Source organism: Alligator mississippiensis, chromosome 10 (assembly GCF_030867095.1).
Source record: "Alligator mississippiensis isolate rAllMis1 chromosome 10, rAllMis1, whole genome shotgun sequence".
In the NCBI taxonomy this organism is placed as follows: Eukaryota; Metazoa; Chordata; order Crocodylia; family Alligatoridae; genus Alligator; species Alligator mississippiensis.
This window is the reverse complement of record NC_081833.1, coordinates 28427777-28444953: the sequence shown is the minus strand read 5'-3', so window position 1 is coordinate 28444953 and position 17177 is coordinate 28427777. Positions and strand designations below refer to the sequence as shown.

The 17177-nt window shown below is 45.7% G+C and overlaps 1 protein-coding gene across 4 annotated transcripts in view; it reads right to left on the bottom strand.

Moving 5' to 3' along the window:
• Window positions 1-243: 243 nt before the first annotated feature.
• OSBP2 (oxysterol binding protein 2) overlaps window positions 244-17177 on the bottom strand; it is a 346797-nt gene continuing 329863 nt past the window's right edge. For all 4 annotated transcript variants that reach the window (XM_059713604.1, XM_059713605.1, XM_019493722.2 and 1 more), the window contains 6 exons: window positions 11907-12027; window positions 8633-8736; window positions 7664-7759; window positions 6829-7013; window positions 6060-6280; window positions 244-5273 (listed from right to left, as the gene is read on the bottom strand). In XM_059713604.1, the coding sequence (XP_059569587.1) occupies window positions 5131-5273; window positions 6060-6280; window positions 6829-7013; window positions 7664-7759; window positions 8633-8736; window positions 11907-12027 (870 nt within the window). In that variant the 3' untranslated portion in view covers window positions 244-5130. The remainder of the gene's footprint in view (window positions 5274-6059; window positions 6281-6828; window positions 7014-7663; window positions 7760-8632; window positions 8737-11906; window positions 12028-17177) is intronic.

Genomic DNA, 17177 nt, shown 5'->3' with positions numbered 1-17177 from the left:
AAAAAGGTGAAGAGCCACTGCCCTAGCGTGAAGCATAACCCTAGGGGTCCAGTATTCCCTAGTCCCTCAGACCCGTCATCTACAAGCTCTCCCAAATTCCTATTAGCTCCCACCCCAACAATGAAAAAAACAACAAAGGCCTCTCTCGCACATTCCCAGCCCCAAGGCCACTGAAGAGACCCTCTGATATTGCCCCCAAGCCCCAGCGGCCACCCTGTGGAGTAAGCAACAACACCAGCACAATGCATTTAAAACTCCTGAATCCAAGTTTTATTACTGTAGAGGAGAAAAGGGATCACTCACAACATCTTGTTCAAAAGAATTACATTCAACAGCATTTACAGTAGAATAACATTAAAATTTTCCAGTGGGGAAATAGAAAGACTAGGAGACAGTGCTCAGATTAAGTGTTGACACTAAATGACCTCTATAAGATATAGTAGTTTTTAAAATAAGCTCTCCTAAAAAATTGCTGTTTGGGGGCATGTTCCTAGTCCTCCCCATGTAGTTCTGCTAATCTGTATAGTGTGTCTTTGTGTGAGGTTTCTATACAGATGAGTTTATTGTCAGTAAGTCAGAAAGGACCTCTCACTGTCTCAGAGTCCAACAAGGTTAAGCATTTAGATGCCAACACTTAATAGGTAACATTTCACACTGCACTTCTCTTAATTGCAAGAGCACTCGGATCCTGTCGTAGTGGCAGCAGAATTAGGAATCTCTTACCTTTGCAAGCTCTTGGATAACTCTTGGTGTGACAAAAGAAAAAAGGAAAAATAAGGCATTTTAAAGAGCTATACTTCTAGTCCATTTTATAAAACTGAATCAGGCCTTGAGTGGAAAAAACCCTGTTATTTTTACTGTTTTTATAAATCAAACTAATACTAGCATAAAAGAAGGTCTGGAACAGAGAATCTTCTGTTGTCCCACAGTTACATAAAAGTGTGCCTCAAAAGGAGTACATCCAAATGCCTCAGTGATGGAATAGGCAATCGACTGCCCAGCAGGCTAGATCCAATTGGCTGAATGTGATCAACGCAGCAGTTCAGAAAACTTACTTTACTGGGCCACAGACAAGCCACAAAGCCAGTGCACTTGGACCAGCTGACTGCGATCATCATATTGCCAGACTTTACATAATTTTGAATATCTAACTTTTTAATCAGCTGGCTTACTGAGAGCTTGCTTTCAGGAACCCGAACTGTTTTGCTTTCTAGAACACAATGACCTTTCTAATTAAACACCTTTTGAACATGAAAGCATCCAGCTTGGGAGCAAAATGTTACTTCTCTATGTAAGCAATTATGCAATTACATTAACTCTTATTTCCCTGCCTTTAGAACAAACCTAATGAAATATACCATACTTCTACTACAAAAACTCAGACAGACACATCTGTCATCATTATTTTTCATCTATTATGTACCATATAAATTTAAGCAAAATAATTTTATATATATTTATATATATTTATATATATATATAAATTAGAAGCAAATAAATAAGATTAAAGGGTACACTGAAATCAGTTGTGTTGCCACACTGATAGCCAATCACTAATGTTACATTGTACAAGTTTTATATATATTGTATACATACATATGTTGTCAATGACAGATAATGTGGGTGTTGAATGAGGGGAGGGCAAACTAGGAGGAGACTGATGGTTTCAGGAACCTGATTGCATAAGTGTCCCTTGTGCAGCCTGGGTTTTCCAGTTACCAATGCCTTGAAGTTCATTATTGCTTATTTTCTTCCCATGCGGATGTGACAGCCCTAGCTGTGTGGCCCTCGACCCATGGGAATGCAGTAGTCACTGTGATATGACATAGAGCCAGAGAAGATATCAGAGATTAACTCAAGCAAGGCAGAACCCTGTTTTCAGGTCTTCCTTGGACTTACAGGCAGATCCTTTCAGACCCAAGATGCTCTGTAAGGCCCATCGACTTATAGTTCCTGACTCTCCACTCCAGTTTCTGGTAAACAACCCACGCAGAAGCAGCTCTGCTAAGGCATTCTGCATTTCAGTTACTGGAGAAGCCTACATGGAAGGTTTATGGCTGGGTGATTCACCTGCTCCTGTTGCTCATTCCTCACCTGCAAGTCTTGTTCATTCTTGGGCATGTCTACACATGCATTAATGTGCTGTGCTTATTGCGCATTAAGTTTAGTACCGGTAATAACAGCTACTAACTCAGTGTGCAGTAACCAGAGCTACTACGCAGTAGTGCCAGCACACGGTCTTTTAGTGACACTAATGCACAGCAGACTAATACTAATGCATGTTAGCGAATTAACACAGCTTTTGCCGTAATGTGCTAATGCACAGTAGAATTAGTCTACTGCGCATGTAGCATCTCATGTAGACGCGCCCCTTCTGTGATATCTCTGGAGCTTTCAGTGCCACAGCAAGGTGACTACTTTAGTGAGGAATGAGCAGCAGAAGTGGATGGAGCCCTCATGCTGTGTTCACACTCAGGGAAAGGAAGGGACAAAAAGCAGAAGATCTAGGAGATGAACTATTTCAGGACATACCATGGTCTGTCCCTGCTGGTAATTCCATTGGCTTCAACCAACTAATGATGGGTGAGTTGAACCCAGGAAGTTTGGCCTTCTTGCTTTAAATCTGCCTTGAGGGCTCAGCAGATGATTAAGAACATTCCCAATAATAATGGATTCCCCCTGAAAAGGTTTTACTTCACTGTTCTTGTATCACAATGGGGAGCAGGCCAGTATGCAGGGTAGGGAGTGAGCCAGTACATAAAGCCAAACCTGCTTTGTTTGGGGCTCTCATGCTAACCTAGGAAGCAATACTTTGGTCTTTGACTGAAAGTCCACTTGGGAGGGAATTTAGACAACAGACGTATCACATCAAGGTGGCAGAAAAATCAGAGGTTGGATTTCCCTGTTTGCTCCTCACCAGGGCCTTTTTAAGGTAATCTACAGTGAGGAAGCTATGTCAGCAAGACCAATGCTACTCTGGGGACTAACTGCAAACAGTAATGACCACTGCAGCAGGAATGGGACCCTGGGTGAGAAGGTGGGTATCTAAATTGCATAATAGCCAGTAATGATCCAGGATAAAAGTCTTAACAAGGCTGCAGATGGAGCTACTGTAGGAGAGGACAGGTAGGCAGTGGCCCAGTACAGGTTCAAGCTTTTTACTGTCTCATTGCTCCTATTTCATTGCCATCTTAGGTATTCAGAGACGGTGATGTGAGCCCTCACCATCCTCCCATGTTCAACTTGGCTAAAAAGGGCAGGATTTGTGCTTTTGGGAAGGGAGCAGGAACAGATTCAGCTCAGAGGCTCCCTAAGTCTTCCTCTGGGAAGCATGATGGTACTTAGCTACTCATCTCATTCTTGTTGGAGGATGGAAAGGTGTGATCAGTTTCCACAGCTCCTAGGCAAGAAAGCAGGCACCTCTCTGATTGGCCTGAAAGTGACGTTAATGCAGTTTCATGCTTAATACGGCTGGACTTGTATTTGGATTTTAAATCTTGCCAAGGTATTGGAGTGGGTGCTCAGAATCACTTTGGACTGGCCCCTCATGGGCAAAGAGGTGAGAGGCACCTCTGGAATCTTGGCCCTTCTCTGCCATGTCCACGGATCTGGGATTGGGCCCATCTTTGCTTATACATGGAAGGATATGTATGGGAACCAGGATGCAGGAGGAGCAGCCATCACAATACAGATCAACTGGAAGATATAAACTCTGTAAAATAATAAGTAGATGGTACCAGAGCAGGGCTGAGGCAGAGAAAGGAATGACAAGGAGATGGTAGCAGCATAGGGTGGGAAGGAAGTCTTAAGATCATGGGCACAGGGAAAAACAAGGGATAGGGGAGCCATCTCCTTGTGAAAGCACATCTATTACACCTTCATGCTAACCTAGTTCCCATAGTGGGCTCTTTCTCAACCGGGCTGCTTTATCAGCAGCTCTGTATTCCACCCCTTCTACTCATGCTTTACAAAGGAACCAGCACCCCAGTACATTTTGGGAACCAGCCATGTAACAGCAACCATTTTCACCTTCCCTTGTGCCTTGTGTCAGGAGACAGCTCAGTGCCTAATCCCTGCCCAGTAGGTATCTGTATGAGGTACGGACAGTCAGAACATCAGTTGCTACTGCAAAGATACGAAGGGGAAGATAACTCAGTATGCTGAGTCAGGAGTTGGCTACAGATTGCTACAAGCACTGGTGGTACCCCTTAGTCTACAAACTGCTGATAAGGGTCTTTGCTCTAGTTCACAATTTCTCACTCTAGTCTTAATGAGGTCTAGTGTAAAAGTTTCCCTAGTTAGATTGCCTGCTTCCTGATCTCTAAAAGGAACTGTTTCTCATTAGGACATAGTTTCAGGAAGAAAAAAAAAAACAACACTCAAAAAAGCATCTTGTTAGAGATTGTTCTAAAAATAGTGACTAAATATTGCAGATTGAAAGAAATCTGTTCAAATGCTTCTATAAAAAAGAAAGTCATCTAAAGAGCTTCACAGAAATATCCTAATTCATATGGAGGCGACATCGGGCACTGTCGGGAGCTACTGAGAGAATTGAGGAGTAAGCACCTAACCTACAGTTCCTATAAAATAATCTTTTCCCTAGAGCTTCTGAAGTGAATGAGATCAGCAAGTCGCTTGTGTAGTTAAAAATGAACCTGAACTTGAAATAGATTTTTTTTTTCAATTAAGTCCACAAACAAATGAAAAAAAAATTAAAAAAGAAGAGTTCAAATGAATGTACATCATTTCCCCAAAATGTGTGCATCTTTGGAAGTCAGCATCTCCATCAATAAAGCTGAGGCTTCAAAAAATATAGGCAGCAACTCCTGACAGCAATAAATATGCTAGGCTAAAATTAACTAACTTGTCCTTGTTCCTAATTAGTAGCTAAAAAAAAGCCACCATTAAAAAAAATTGAATGCTATTTTATTAGTGCATAAAAAATAGTTTGGAATCCCTGTTTTGATTTTTTTTTTAATTTCTGTATTCATTTTCCACATGTGTGTTTCCGTGCACTGTTATGTCAACCATGGGATGCTGCTGGATGCATCCCATTCACTCATCCTCCTATCTTGTTGTGGATGGGAGAGGTCCCCTGGGGATCTGCTGTCCCACTGTGGGAGAAGCGGCTCAGAAGATATCAGGGCACATACTCCAGTCCTGTTTTTCCTTGGCTTCCCAGTATCCACCCTTGTAAATACAGATCAGCTCCCCTGTTAAGGGATCCACTTTCCTTTCGAACCACAGTGGGATGTAGCCTTCATAGTCTTTGCCTGTACAAAGTGGAAAACACAAGTGTTGGTTTTGTTAGGGAAGCATCAGGTACATTGGTATCCTTACTATGGTGTTTAATAGGCTGTGCCCAGATACACAGGGGTCTGAATTCACCCAAATCACCACATATGAATTGCCTTCTGCTATTAAAACTACTGGAGCTTACACAAAGTCCTAATCTACCATGTGCATCCATGAGCCCAAGCCTCCTACTGGGAGCTGGTAAACTCCTGAGGATTTTTGCTGAAGCATTAGAGCTGTAAGGCTTAGAGGCTGTGCACAAAGGTCAGCTCTGAGCAGGTTCAGGAGTGGAGATGGGACATACAGCACAATTTAAGTCAAGGCTTCTTTGCCACATCAGTCCTTATAAAGCAATTCTCACCCTGGATTCTCAAGGCACTTTGCAAAGGGTGAGGAGGCTGAGTAGCATTACGTATGTTTTACAGATGGGGAACCTGGCACAAGGAGAGGAAGGGACTGGACCAAGAGCACACAGCAAGTCTAGAACACAACTCAGTTCCCTGAGCTCAGGCATCAGCTGAGTCCACTGGGTCTACTTAAAGGTGCCTAGAGATGGGAAAGAAGAAGCAGGTAACCCAGCCAATTCCTGGATAATCCAAGACTGGGTTTGTGCTTTTCATGCAGATTCAGGGATGGTCATTCTGGAACATGTAATACACTACATTTATTTGCTGCATCCCTTTGGCCATAGCTTCAAGAGTGCAGGGCACCCAAGAGCCTGCCCCAGATTATCTACTAATCATTGTTAAAACAGTCAAACTCACCTTCCTCCAATGCCTCCACAGCTTCTGCTTCCCGCCTACGACGTACTGCCCTTTGCTTTTCTTCTAGCCTCTGCTTCTCTACATTAGCTTCATCCCATTTGCCATTCTCCATGAGCCGCTGGTCAGGTCTCAGCCTACTATCTGTGGGGGCCACCCTCTCCTCAGGCTCATTCAGTGTCAGGGCCAGATCAGAGAAAAAATACATGTTCTCCGCATTTTCTCTAGAGGAGAAGGGCCCAAATCAGTTTAAAAGGGTGAATACTTGTACCCATCCAGTCATAAAGGATCATCCATCCATCCATCCATCCATCCATCCATCCATCCACCCACATGCTCATATGGTCCCTCTCCCTGTGGTCTCAAAGCATCTCCTACCATGTTTGACACCACAAACCTAGAATCATAAAATATAGGTAAATCCCAGGTAGCAACACTTTTCTTTTGCGGAGCCTTTTCTCCCATCATCCCAGTGGGAATGGCAGGCAGGATCCCTGCACAATGCAAAAGACTAAGAATACTATTCCAGCTGCTATAAGCCACCATGAGCCCTAGTGGAAATGGTGCATGAGTGAAGGATGTGTCTTCCTCTTCCAAGCAATTAGTAGCAACCCACAGAGAAGTAGTGAAATGTGCCTTTTAGAATTGGTCTGCCATATGCCTCTGTTCCTCAGGAATCACTTCACCCATTACTGAAATATAGCCATCTCAGAGATGCAGGGCAACAGCTACCAAACAATATCACAACAGCCTAAGTCTGGAGAGGACTTACGGGAGAGGGTATTTTTTCCACAGGACCTTTGGAGTCAGTGTCTGATAGACAGTTTTTTGCTTGCCCTCTGAGCTGGTGTTGCCATGGCTGCTCTGCACTATCTTGGAGTACTCCATCCTTTCATCCCATGTCCCTGACATGACATAATGTGCCTTTCCATCAGCATCTGTCACCACACCTGTCACCTGAAGAGGAAGTAAAAAAAGGGAATGAGTTAGCAATAGCAGAGTCTGAAAATCCCTAGAGAGCAAAGAGATGGGTGGCATACAGAATAACTCCAAGCTGTCTATAGGAAGCAACAGGGCCTACTGGTTCTGAATGATGGGCTGAAGCCTAATTGCACCAGGCAGAAGTAAAAGACAGCTAGGGCTCATCCCAGAGCCAAACTCTCTCCATTCTGGTATGTAGCCTCGACTTACCCTTCCTGGATGTCAAATATACCCATTTTGTTACTATTACAGTTTAACCTTAAGACTAGAAGAGCAGAGGATGGATGTTGAAGACACCTGGAACTTGTTTTGCACACCTGGGAGAGAAGGTAAATTCAGAGCAGTTTGCTTTATCTAACCATATGAACACTAGGTTAGAGGAACATATAAAACCTTGCCTTCCATGCTGCCTAGGTCAGCCAAAGAGTTGATCAGTACAAGGTACCAATATAGTTTCAAGTGAATGATCTTCAACTGCACTTCAGGATGCTAGATTCTTGCTGCCTGACCATGGTCAATTCACTAGCTCATCCTGTTGGCCCCCTGGCACAGCCCAGAGTGACAAATCAAGATCTCTCCCATGCATAAGGCTGCTTTAGTGAGTTGGTTCTTTTTCAGATACATACCTTTCGTGGGATGTCTCTGGAGAAGTAGCTGTAGGGTGTGAATTTCAGCTGGCATTTATCTTTTGACTTATGGTTAATAATCTCTATTTCACCTGACTAGATAAAAAGACATGCAGTTAGAAGATGTGAGACTGGCAATGAAACAAAGCAAATGTTAGTTTAAGTTTGTTCATGTATAAGTTATCATCAGCATCTTTGCTTCCCATCTCCAGCACTTTAACTTGGTCCCAATGCCCTTGACACCTTTCCAATCAAGTTCCAAGGCTTGGAGTAGCTTCATACTAACATACAAGACCTGATCCATCATGGAAGAGTTCATCAGCCGGGGCAGCAAAGGTGATGGATTAAGAGCATTACTGTCAGTGAAAGGAGCTACCAGTACACATCTGTTCTACCACCCTGACTCCATACATGGTACTAGTATCTGTAAGAGGCATAAGAAGCTCCAAGGTGGAACTGTTCTGAGAGGGCTTTACCTAGGTGCTTGCTATGGCTAGTCTCTGCCAGAGGAATACATCTTCCTGAGGACTGGGTATCTGGGGAGGGGAGGAAGAGTGGGACATACTGGGTGCATCTACACAAGACACTAAATGCGCAGTAGATGAATTCTACTGCACATTAGCGCACCAGGCAAAAACTGCTAATGTGCTAATGTGCAACAGAATTCATCTACTGTGCATTACTGTCACAAGAAGTGTGCCAGCATTACTGCGCACTAGCGCCAATTATGGTGCACTTAGTACCTGTTATTACAGGTACTAATCTTAACGCGTCATAATTACAGTGCATGCAGTCATGCCTACTGTGATGAGAAAGTCTTGACACCGAGCCCTTCAGATCATTTCATTGCCCTCTGCCTTGCCACCCTTCCCCTTTTTCTTGGAGCATTACAGCATAATAATCCAGGGCTAATCATAGCTACAGATATAAGGGATCTGCCTCCTGATTCTCTTGTAGAGGGCCACTGACCTGATCGATCCAGAGCTTGCCCACAATGATGTTGTGAACAGTAGAGGTGACCTTCCTCCAGACATAGTGGTTCCCACTAGAGTGGAACTCTAAGTGAATGGCGCCTGTGGAGAGATGGGGAGAGAGCCTTTCACTTCTGGCCAAAGAACAAAAGACAGGAGGGGCCTCTTGGAGGCACCTCTACACAAGAGGCCAGATCAGATATTGCACCTAGGGGTGCACCTATAAAGATTTTTTTGGCCAATACCAATGGCCGATTATTAACCAGCCATATTGGCCACAACCGATCTGATTGCCTATATGCAGGCTGACAGCTTGGACAGCAGTGTCCAGCCAGTAAGTCTGTGGGGGGGAAGAGACATGGGGGAGAGAAAGGGCATGGTGGGGGCGCAGACTGAGGCCCCCGTGGCGAAGGAGGGAGTGGTGCAGGGCTAGGCACTGCCCAGCTGAAGCAGGGCGGGGTGGGGTGCAAGATGGAGCCACAGTAGCTTGTCTGGGGGGCAGCAGGGGTTGTTCCCACTGCACCCTGGGGGAGGCATGGGTGGTATGCGCCACCCAGATCTGTGCACAGGGTGAGACCAGGCTGCCTGCTGCATGCTTGGGGCCAGGGGCTGTGCCAGCCTCTTGGAGCAGGGAGCTGGGCTGGGGCTGTGCTTGGGGTGGGTGGCAGTAGCGCTAGGAGGGAGAACTACAGGGTGGGCTACAGCCACCCCAAAATTCATCATAGCCACCCCATAGCCCCACATCCCAGGAGCACTGCCACCCGCCCTAAGAGCAGCCCCAGCCCAGGCCCCTGCCAAGAAAAGGCCAGTGCAGCACCCGACCCCAAGCATGCAGCGGCAGCTCACCCTCGCCCCACGCACAAATTCAGGGGGCACATACCTACGCACAGCAGCAGGAACTGCCCCCCCTCCCAAGCCCCCTGCACCTCCCGGACAAGCCGCCCATGGCCCCATCCCATGCCTCACCCCACCCTGGCTTGGCAGTGCCTGGCCCTGTCCCTGCCCCAGCCCCACTCCCGCCCGCACTGTGGGGGCCTCAATCTGCCCCCTGCCACACTCTATGGGGCCTCTTGCCTCTGAAAGAAATGGTAGAAGAGTCTCAAAACTGCTCTGCAGATTTCTGACAAGGGGCAAGTGCACACGCATGTGTGTGTGAGGGCATATGTGTGTGCACCATCATGCCTCCTGGCTACAGCCTAGTGGAAAGCAGGTAAAATACCTGTGGAGGGACTGGAAGGCACACCAAGCTCATGTACTGCTATGGGCACACACAGCACTATTTGGGAGTCTCTGTGCCAGCACTTTACACACATGCAGCAATCCTCCCCTCCCTCTTGAGGTTGGTATTATCCCCATTTTACAAATGGAGAAACAGTATGAGGTGGGGGAAGGAGTTCAAGAGCACTCATGTAACTCAGCAGCAGCAGTGCAGCAAATTTATTTAGGCTTCAATTTCATTTTACCTCACATGTCCAAATAATACTTGTAAGTGCACATACACAGCAAGCTATGTTCTCCCCGGGCATCCAAGTGGCTCCACATACATGTACCTGGGAAACCCAAGCCCGAACTTGTAGCCAGGCAAAAGCTCACAGCTAGTAAGGAGGGGAGCACTCCCACGCTTTAATCCAGGAGTATCATACATATGGCCTACAGGTTAGATGTGATACATGGAGCTGCGTCTGGACCATGGGGCTCATACAGGGGCCAGGAATCTGGGAGTGCGGTGAGTAGGGCCAGAGCTCGTATGAATCTGAGGTACAGAGCCCTGCTTGGGACATGTCAGCAGCAGGGGGGTGAGTGACAGCTGCACTAACCCCCACGGCTACTGCCACTGCTTGGCCCACCATTACCACCACATCCAGATCTGGCCCACAAGAAGCCTCACAGTCCAGATCCTGGCCAGGGGAGTTGAGTTTTATGCCTTTGATTCAGCCCAATAATAGCCTACTTGTTAGGTTATTTGCCCAAGAACTGAGAGACCCAGGCTTCCTCACCCAGAGCACTTACACAGCCATGTAAATGCCGGTTTTAGCACTTATTCAGTTTGTTTTCCTATCCCACATGGACCGTAGATGCACAAGTGTACGCATAGCTACTGAGTATGCACAGTGTCCTGTGGTCAGGCAGTGTCGTATGGTCAGGCAGGTCAGGCAGTTACACAGCTTTGATTTCACTTACCTGAGCATAAGTACCAAAATTGTAAATGGGCAAAACCCCATGAATAGCAGGTATTGGATGGAGGAGGAACCTCCCACGTGTTAGCCCATTAGCCTAGTAGCTAAAGCAGTCACCTACAAAGTAGGAGACCCAAGTTCTATTTCCCCCTTATCCAGGGAGGGTTTGAAACTATATATGTCTATCTTCCTGGCATAGTGCTCTAACCAGAAAGCTATAGGTAGGCATTATCTAGGTCAGGGGTTTTCAACCTTTTTTGGTCGGTGTACCCCCGGTGGCAGGTGGAGAAACAGGGAATCCCCCAGCGGCTGGTGGATGAGTGGGGGGTGGAGGGGGTGGGGAGGGGATCCCCAGCAATGAATCAATGAGTGGGGGGGTGGGGCTGTGCAGTGCGCAGCAGCAAAACCGGAAGTGCCAGCAGCGCACGGAGGCAATAGTATCAGCGGCGCATGGCGCCACAAGAGACGCAAAGTGCTGGTAGCTCTGCCCTACTTCTCCCCTGGGGCCTTCCCAAGTACTCCCAGGGGTACTCATAGCCCCGGGTGACAATCCCTGATCTAGGTCCCTCTGGAGCACTCCTCTTGAAACTGTGCTACTCCCTTTTAATTTACTATTCATTGACTAATATTGATAGATTGTAGTAGGGAAGCTTCTGTTCCTTGATAGCATGGGTCTGTGCTATAAACTTAGGTGCCCCTTCCATCCAGGGTGGCAGCCAACTCACTGAGCTGCACCCCTGCTAACTTGCTCCCTTTCTCCTGGCTGCACATATCTTTCTCTCTTGGCTTGCCAAGGGGCCTGAAGAGGAAACTGGTTCATGCCTAACCTGTGGTCTGAGTACTGCGCTGGGAAATCAGCAACACACCAGTTGGTTCTCCTCCTGCCCAGCCTCCCCTGGCTGGAGGTTTTCAAAATCCATTCTTCACCAGGAGTGTGTTACAAAGCAAGTAGCTCCAGTTAGCCCCCTGGTTCAATCCCTTGATAGGTTTTTACATGACTGCCATGGGATCACCGCATTGGCCAATCTTCAGGAGAAGATATCAAGCAAAGTGAATGCACACACATCTTAATACTCATCAGAGAAAATCACTTACCTAGTGGCATGATAGAGAGGTATTTGCCCCTGAACTTGCTGGCAATTGTGATTTCCTGCCACAATGTCCAACCTCTCTTGGAAAACACATGATGAGCTGCTGCAGGTGGGTGATGACTCACCTATGAGAGACAGGAGAAAAAACCCCATAAGGTAGCACACTAGGGAAAAGGAAACAATGTTACACAGCACCAGGTGAGGAGAGGAGAAGGGTACACAGGACAATAAGCTAATTCAGTGGTGTTTATAAGGCCCTCTAGACAAGACTACACAAAGAACACAAAAGAACAATCTGAGGTTGGTTTTGGAAAACAAAATTACTTACCAGTAACTGACTTTTTAAAGATGCTGTTCTACATGTACATTTACACTGGCCACTGCTCCTGATGGAGTAGAAACTATCCTAGTGTTTACCCAAAGAATATTAACTGCATTAGGGGCAGAGGTCAGAACACAGCGTCCCTTCCTTCCATGGCAGCATTCATCTCACTGAGTCACCCTCCCTCTGGTTTGCTTGCTTGCTCCTGACCCCATATATCTTTCCATTATGGCTATCCATGGCCCATTTTCAAGAGGATAGGTGGAGAGGGCTCTGGTTAATGTCTAACAGCCCATGGCTAGGTGGTTTGAGCAGTTTTTTTGAAAATGGGGGGTATCCCATTAGTGTATAGCAGTAAACTGAGAAGCTTATTGCTGCACAGTTAGTCTAGTCCCTGTATTTACAGGGACTAGCTAACTAGGCAGTAGCCTAATTTACTGTTCAGTAAATGCACTGCACGTGTAGACAGTGATGCTTTACTGTACACTAGATTAGTCTACTGTGCAGTAAAGCATCTTGTGTAGATGTGCCCAATGTGGAGAAAGTAAATAGGGACTTTACTATTTACCATCTCTCACAAGACTAGAACACAGTGACACACAATGAAATTATTGGGGAACAGGTTTGAAACAAATAAAAGGCAACTCTTTTTCATACAGTACACTGTTAACTTGTGGAACTCACTAACACAGGATGCTGTAGTAGCTGACATCTTAGCTAGGTCCAAAAGAGGATTAGACAAATTCATGCAAGATAGGTCCATTGGTGAGTATTCAATATGATAATACAGCAGCAACCTACACATTAGGACTTCCTAAGCCTTTATATACTTAAAACTGTGATGATGAGGAGGAAGGTGGTTTTTTGGGCCCGCTTCTGATAGATGATTCGCCTCTGGATTGGGGCTGGTAAATAGGTCTTGCTTTAGACAGTCTTCAGGAGGCTATTTAACAGTCTTGATGCTGGGCATGTATGGAGCTGTTCTGAGGTTTTTGACCCTGTCTGAGGTGGAACTGAAGGACTACTGAAGCTGTTTCTCTGTCTGTTCTTGTCCTCCGCTTGAATGACTTACTGCTACTAGGGATATGGATCCCCCTCTCCCCCAGGCAAAACAAGCATCTTATTTGGCCATTTGAAACAAGAATTAAGTCACTGCAAGAAGGACATGGCATGAACTCTGGAGATCAAGTAAGTTGGGGGTAAGGTTATTTTCCAATTGGCATATCCCCTCTATATACCACCAAGGATTGAGATGATTCAACCAAGATAAGAAGGGAGAATACAGGCAGCCCAGCATCCTTGATGGCATTAATGTCTTGTGGCATGAATTAATTTGTAGGAGAGGGCTGTTGATGGCTGGGGCCAAGTCAAAGCCCCAGGATAAGGGAAATGAAAGGGAAGAAAAACAACTCTCAGCACTTTTTCTGATGCTTTCTGAGAGGGAGCTGTTTAAAAGCAAGAGCTTTTGATTGTTTCTGAAGCTCAAAAGCTACTAGGAAGGATCCCTCTGAAGGATGCCCCTGTCTCTAGCTAGTAGCTTGAGAGGAAGTAAAGAGCAAGAAATGGGGGCATAAGGAGTAGTGGGGTAAGAAAGTACTCTTGAGGATGCCCTTAAAGCATGAGTACCTACAGCCTGTGGGCTGCATCTGGCCCACACAGAGGTCTTGGCAGCGGGGGGCTTTGCCCATACTGTGCTATGCCATGGTTAGGCAGCCAGATGGCCAAGTGACTAGGCAGCACAGAGAACTGGAGGTGGCAGCCAGGTGTAACCCACATTGAACCCAAGCTGGATCACTCCAACCTACCACTGGAAAATGTTACCTACTTTACACTAAGGCAAAAAAGTCTCGGGTCTAAGCACAGGGCATGAGATGCTCCCAAAAGTAAGAATGTGTATTTTGACAATTAACTGATGGAGAATAGAGATGACACGTATTCCAGCTTCCTAAAGAATGTGACATGACATCCTAAAAGAAAGTGTTCTCTGTTCCCAGGCAAAGGGTAGGATGGAACGTGTCCTGTTATCATCCATATCATGTGACAAGCATCTACAATATCCAGGGACACTTTTCTCACATAGCTTTTTACTACTCTGGTTTTAAGTCTGACGTTCAGTTTCCCAAACGTATATAGCAATTTGAAATAGGACAGCTCTGCAGCATTTGAGGCTCCCCTCTTGTCACTGTATATATATGACCCTCCACTTCCCTAGCATTCATCTGGACTTTCCCCTCCTTGGGTTGCATATGTCACCAGCACACTCTAAGCAAAAATCCTATGCATGAATAATAAAAAAACACTTGCACTTTCTGTTTTAGAGTTCCTTCAATGCAGGCAGCACAACAGTAGTGATATTTACAGACTGATCACAGAAGGTCATTCTTATTTCTTAGCAGCCTACTAGGGAGTAGGACAGCAAATGCACTAATAAAGAGTATCAGGGTGAGTGCTGACTATTAGCCATATAGAGCTCCTTCCCTGGGTTAAACAAATGTAATGAAACACTGGCTGCTTATTTTCTGTGCCCAAAACATTTGTATGCTCTGATCTTTGTGATTAATAAATATGATAGCACCAGGTACTGGAGCAAAGAGCAGGTTTCCCTACAAGGGGCAGGAGCCATTTTGGTTGCAAGTGGTTCATCTACCCTGGCATCTCAACATGCAAGCACATTAACACTATTAGCAGTGGAGAGATTTTGCCAAGGCTCACTAGAAAACTTTGGTAGCTATAGGAGACAACTACCAGCTTTCTAAGACAGAGATCCAGGGCCAGTACCAAGTCTGGAGAAAGTCTTCCATAGTTCATAAGGCACAGACCTGTATGGCTGGAACAGAACTCCAGTTCTCCACAGGCTGGTGTTTTACCTAGTAACAGGTCTCTCTTGTGCACAGTACATGGATTCATTGCTATGGACCAGCCCTGCTTCATGTAGCTTGTAGTTAATAATCGTCCTTGTGCTTCTCCTTCTCTTCACTCCACAAAACTGAGAATGACAGTCTTCTCGGGCTCAGTACAATGTCACTGCCCTTCCCTTTGTGCATGCACTGAGGTCCGTGTCTGACAGCCATCTGCTCAGTGGCCTCTAAGCAGATGGCAGCTGGCTAGCTGTGTGGCGCTCTGGAATAACACACAGGGGTGAAAGCACTTTGTGTACCTGATACCTGCCAACGCTTCTTGGACAGGCAGTTGAAGGGTACATGGGGAAGATCTGCAGGGGCCGTTGCAAGTTTCTAATTACTAACTGCTGTTCGACTACTACTGAAAAGTGGCAACTGGGATGTACTGGGTATGATCATAAACTGCATCCAACTGGTGGCAATGTGGTGGGGCTACCCATGGTGGGGTAGCTCCTATAAAAGGCCATAATGTTGCAAACCTACCTCCCACTGCCTTGTGGGTATTCCTTGGCTGGAGTAAGGCTAAGCAACACCACCATGACAGAAACATGCCCTTGCTGAGGCATTAGGCAGTCAGCAGCAGCTCTAATCGGTCTAGCCTTTGGCCTCTGTCTCAATTATATAAAGTGGGGATGGTAGGTCTAGGGCAGCCACCACTCTTCCACACTCTTGCCTAGGCATATGCATTGAAGGTCTTAGTGTGATGGTTGCAGGACTTCATCATGGGCATAAGGAACCTGAGGCAGCTATCAAGGCATCCAAGCAGCCCTATTCAGGGGTAGCCTGCTTGTGTCTTTTGAAGAAGGCCCTGGAAAAGGTGGGCCAAAAAAAACCATGCCCCAACTCAATCTATCCTGGCCAAAATGCAATAAAGTGATTTGCATGTTGGACTGTTCAGACTCTCACCCCCAGATTCGATTCGGACTTTGATTTACGGAAAACAGCACTACTAAACTACGAACTGGTTAGACTCTGAATTGACATCGCTATATTATCAGAAACTTGGCTCTCAGATACAGGTTGTATTCAAAAGAATGATTACACCATATTCTGGCATGGGAAGCCAGCAGGAGAAAGGAGAAAACACGGAGTAGGCTTTGTTATTAGAAACAGCTTTCTTGTGAAAGCCCTATTGCTGTATCTATTCAACTCACGATGCTCAGAATACACACTCAGAATATCTTCATCAAGTCGTTTAGTATCTACGCACCTGCCCTTCAAGCCAGTGATGAAGACAAAAACATTTTCTACTAACAACTGGAAAAAGAGATTGAGAAAATTCAGAGAAAGTAGACCATTATGATAGTTGGTGACTTCAGTGCAAGGGCTGGATGTAGTTTTGAGAGCTGGCCTCGTATTCTGGGCAAATGTAGAATTGGTAACGTGAATGAAAATAGCTAGCAAGTATTAGAACTATGTGCAAATCAAAATCTATGTGTTACCAACACGTACTTCACTGGTAAAATCACAAGAAAGACTTTGTGGAAACATGCAAGATCAGGGCACTGGCACCAATTAGACCTAGTATTGACCGGGCACAACCACCTGAAAGAACTCCTGCATACGAAGTCTTATCACAGTGCTTGCTGTGATATTGACCATGCCTTAGTCTGCTGCAAAATTAGAATCAATACCAAAAAGATCCATTGTAGCAAAACCACTAGTTGTCCTCCTCCTCAGATTGACATCGGCCAAACTAGAGATGTATAGAGATGCTGACTATTCAACAAAGTTGTGAAAGCAAGTTTACCTAACAACTCAGCCACTGAGGCTTGGGAAAGTTTAAAAACTAATATATACAATACTGCTGTAACAGTGTTTGGCAAAAAATGCAAGAAAAATGCAGATTGGCTTGAAAAGCACTCTGAAATCCTTCTACCACTGGTTGAGAACAAAAAGCCAGCACTAACCATCTACAAGAAATCTCCCAATACAAAAACCCTTGAAAAATTGAGAAAGTCTTGAAGAGAAATGCAGAAGGAGCCTAAGAGGCATGCTCAAGGTTTTTGGCTGAAACGCTGTGATGATATTCAGACGTCAGCCACAAGCAGAT